General features: G+C 29.2%; 1 protein-coding gene across 1 annotated transcript in view; it reads left to right on the forward strand.

Moving 5' to 3' along the window:
- Positions 1 to 5,000, forward strand: part of LOC137659676 (uncharacterized) — a 283,127-nt gene that overhangs the window by 203,068 nt on the left and 75,059 nt on the right. Inside the window, 1 exon segment of the mRNA XM_068394501.1 lies at positions 1,506 to 1,638. Coding sequence (XP_068250602.1) covers positions 1,506 to 1,638 — 133 coding nt within the window.

The raw sequence follows: 5,000 nt of genomic DNA on the forward strand, positions 1-5,000 counted from the left end.
TATATGTATATATATATATATGTATATATATATATATATATATATGTATATATATATATATATGTATATATATATATATATATGTATATATATATATGTATATATATATATATATATATATGTATATATATATATATGTATATATATATATATGTATATATATATATATGTATATATATATATATGTATGTATATATATATATATGTATATATATATATATATATATGTATATATATATGTATATATATATATATATATATTATATTATATATATATATATATATATATTATATTATATATATATATATACATGTGTGTATATATATGCATATATATGTGTGTATATATATGTATGTATGCATGTATGAATGTGTGTATGTATATATGTGTGTATGTATATATGTATATATACAGTAAATATACAAACATATACATATATTTCTTTCCTGACACGCTTTCATGTGCGCGTGTGCATAAGTCTTAAATAGTCAGACGTCAATTTGGACGGATCGAGTACACTAGTCTAGAAATAAATACTATATATTAAAATGTGTATATTGCAGTAGATAATAAAATAATCACAAACCCCAGGTTGCTCTCATATAGATGTATCCTTTAATAAATAATATCTAATATATAAACCAACCTTGGTAGTAGGGTGTCTAAGGCACCAGCCACCCGTTGAGATACTACCGCTGTACCGTAATCTTCCACTGTCTTGGGGTAGAGATCTCTTGCTTTAGGATACACTTGGGTACACTATTCTATCTTATTTCGTTTCCTCTTGTGTTTTTCTAAGTTTTTTCCAGTTTATATATGATAGGTTTATTTTACTCTTCTTAAAATAATTTATCAGGGTTATTCATTAATTCTCTTGTACTTTATTTGTTTCCTTAATTACTTTCATCACTGGACTATTTTTCCCTGTTGGAGCCTTTGGGCTCATAGGTATCCTGCTTTGATAACCCGGGTTGTAGTTGAGCTAATAATAACAATAACAATAACAATAACAAAAACAATAACGATGATGATGAGGAGGAGGATGATAATGATGATGGTGATGATGAATGATTTCTGCACTAGGTAATAATTGATCATCGTTAGTCCATTTTCACTCTCTGTGCTATGAGGGCTGCATTAGAAACTCAATATCTACCAGTTCTCTGAGGAGAGAGAGAGAGAGAGAGAGAGAGAGAGAGAGAGAGAGAGAGAGAGAATGTTTACTAGATCCCTTCACATAAAAAAATGCTCGTCAGGTATTCACAAGTCTCTCTCTCTCTCTCTCTCTCTCTCTCTCTCTCTCTCTCTGCTAGCTGTACCTTTATAAAAGAATTAGAAAGTTAGTTCACAAATAATTTTTGTATTACTTCTTTCTACATCTGCTAAGAAAAAATCCTGTTTATTCGATTCGGTCTTTCCTGGTCTGTAAAATCTATCGATAGATGATTGATAATCCTTTGCCACTTAATGGGAAAATAATAATCCTTTTTTTCATTTCCAACAGTTCTGGGTGTCCTACGTTCCGTGCGAGGCCCAAGTCCTGAACGCCGTGCAGTTGACGATAGAACAGATCGACCTCATCAAAAGGTTAATTGAGCAGTACCCGGATGAGCTACAGCTGGCAACTTCTGCAGAAGGTAAATGAGAGATGTGGGACCACTCTGGAAGTTACTAATTCAAGTGTTGGTATTATGACAATTTCTTTTTTCAATAGGTTTTATTATTTTACATATGTGACACTACCGCTTTTTTCGATTTTTTAAGTTTTTGTTAATTTTGGAAGATATATTTACGATAAGCAAGCTTTTGATAATTTTGGAAGACGTATTTACGATAAGCAAGCTTTTGATCATTTTGGAAAACTCACATTTACGACAAGCAAGCTTTTGATAAATTTGGAAGACTTATATTTACGACAAGCAAGCATTTGATAATTATGGAAAACTTTCATTTACGATAAGCAAGCTTTTGATAATTTTTGAAAACTTACATTTACGACGAGCTAGTTTTTGATGATATTGGAAGTCTTATTTACGACAAGCAAGCTTTTGATAATTTTGGAACACTTATATTTACGATAAGCAATATTATGATAATTTTGGAAGACATATTTACAAGTAAGCATTTGATAATATTGGAAGACTTATTTACGACAAGCAAGCATTTGATAATTTTGGAAAACTTACATTTACGATAAGCAAGCTTTTGATAATTTTTGAAAACTTACATATATGATAAGCAAGCTTTTGATAACTTTGGAAGACTTATATTTACGATAAGCAAGCTTTTGATGATTTTGGAAGACATATCTACGATAATCAAGCTTTTGATAATTTTGGAATACTTATACCTACGACAGGCAAGCTTTTGGTAATATTGGAAGACTTATTTACGACAAGCAAGCATTTGATAATTTTGGAAAACTTACATTTACGATAAGCAAGCTTTTGATAATTTTTGAAAACTTACATTTACGACAAGCAAGCTTTTGATAAATTTGGAAGACTTATATTTACGACAAGCAAGCTTTTGATAATTTTGGAAGACTTATATTTATGATAAGCAATATTTTGATAATTTTAGAAGACATGTTTACGATAAGCAAGCTTTTGATAAATTTTAATTTGAAATTGAGAAAATAAAATAAAATTAAAATCGAGAATATAACGTGTGAAAAAAGACCTCGAAATTATATATATAAAAAAAACTGAAGTGAGCAAAAACTTAAATAAGTAAAAATACTTCAACAATTTTTTATCCGAAATAAGTAAAAAAAGAATAAAAGTATGAACTAAATAAAATTCTGAAATTAGTAAAAACTTAAATAATTAAAAGAACGGAAATGTTTTCTTAATCTGGAATAAGTAAAAATCTGTTAAATAAGTTTTAAATAAAGCTCTGCCATAAAACTCTAAAATGATTAAATTACTGGAATTAGTGAAAATTTTAAATAAGTAATTTCTGAAACAAGTAAAAAAACTGAAATAATTTCAAAAAAATCTGAAATAAGTAAAGAATAGAAAAGAAAAAAGTATAAAATAAAAATGAAATAAGAGGAAAGCCAAAAGGAAAACAATAGGAAAAACCGTAGGAAAATCAAAAGGAAAAGGGGAAAACAAAGGGAAAACAAATGGAGAAACAAAGGGAAAAAATGGGAAAGCTAAAGGAAAAACAATAGGAAAATCAAAGGGAAAAATAAAGGAAATTACAAAGGGGAAATCAAAGGAGAAAACAAGGGGAAATCAAAGGAAAAAACAAGGGGAAATCAAAAGGGAAAAACAAGGGGAAATCAAAAGGGAAAAACAAAGGGAAATCAAAAAGGAAAACAAAGGGATAACCGCTGACGCCCTTTTATTTTTTCCCCCGAAACGTAATTCACCTGGAGAAGACCGATATTGGCTGGAAGAATCAATCCATCTTGATTAGCAGTTGCTCGACCCATCTATCCGCTTCTATAATGGAAGCCACGGTAGATGAATGGAAAAAGATTATTTGTTTATTGATATTTATTCATGTTATTTCGTTACGCAATCCTACAATGTTTTTTTTTCTTTCGTTACAAGCCTAAAATTATTTTCTTTTTCTTCTCGTTACGACAAGCCTAAAATGTTTTTCTTTTTCTTCTCGTTACAACAAGCCAAAAATGTTTTTTTTTCTTTCGTTACGACAAGCCTACAATGTTTTTTTTTTCCTTTCGTTACGCAAGCCTACAATGTTTTTTTTTCCTTCTCGTTACGACAAGCCTAAAATCATTTTTTACATCCTTTGTTATTATTCTAATCTATAAAGGCTTTGTACAAACTTGTGAACTTGGAATATTTTGACGGATCTGTGTTGTTTATTATGTTCTTATTATTACCTCGGCCAACGAAGTTGGAAGGAGGTTATGTTTTACCACCTGTTTTAGTGTGTGTGTGTCTATTTGTTTGTGAACCTTACTGGACACAATTTTAATCGTAATGAAACTTGCAGGGATTAACTTATGTAAAAAAAAAAAAAAAAAAAAAAAAAAACTGGAAATTATCAAATTTTGGTAGGTAAAGGTCAAGGTCACGATCAAGAAAATTGTACAATTCACGTAATCAGCCATAAGTTTGAACATCATTTCCTGGACACAATTTTAATCGTAATGAAACTTGCAGGGATTAACTGTTATGTAAAAAAAACTGGAAATTATCAAATTTTGGTAGGTCAAGATCAAAGGTCAAGGTCACGATCAAGCAAAAATGTCCAATTCACGTAATCAGCTATAAGTTTGAACATCGTTATCACGGAGACTTCAAATTTAAATGTATGAAAATCCACGCCAGTTAATGTATGTTAAGGTCAAAGGTCAAAGTTAAGGTCGAGCAAAAGGTCGAGAAATGAGCTGCAGTGGTGGAGGTTTGCGCTCTATTAAGTACCCCTCTAGTTTGCTTATTGATATTAATTACTAATAGTTGCTCTCTTGATAAGGTACAAAATATTATGATTTCTTTGTGTAGCATATACAAAGTCCTTTGTTTGTCGATAATAATAATTTTACGTTTCATAAACACCAGATATTTTCGAAGAAATATATTTCGAATAATAGTGAGCAAAGATTTCAATAATATATTTAAGTAAATATGAATGTATATTATTAATATATTATACATATTGAATATGGGTACAAAAGACTTCAGTGATATAATTTTTAAATGATTTAGTTTGCAATGAAAATAGAATATAATTCTTAATACATCCAAAAGACTTCAGTGATATGAAATCTAGATGAGTTAGTTACCAGGAAAAATTATTATTATTATTATTATTATTATTATTATTATTATTATTATTAATTGCAAAGCCACAACCCTAGTTGGGAAAGCAGAATGCTATAAGCCCAGGGGCTCCAACAGGGATAATAGCCCAGTGAGGAAAGGAAAGAAGGAAAAAATAAATATGCTAAGAATAACATTAAAATGAATATCTATATGAAATATAAAAACTTGACAAAACAAGAGGAAGAGAAATTAGA

The sequence above is a fragment of the Palaemon carinicauda genome, chromosome 20, assembly GCF_036898095.1.
Source record: "Palaemon carinicauda isolate YSFRI2023 chromosome 20, ASM3689809v2, whole genome shotgun sequence".
Lineage (NCBI taxonomy): Eukaryota > Metazoa > Arthropoda > Malacostraca > Decapoda > Palaemonidae > Palaemon > Palaemon carinicauda.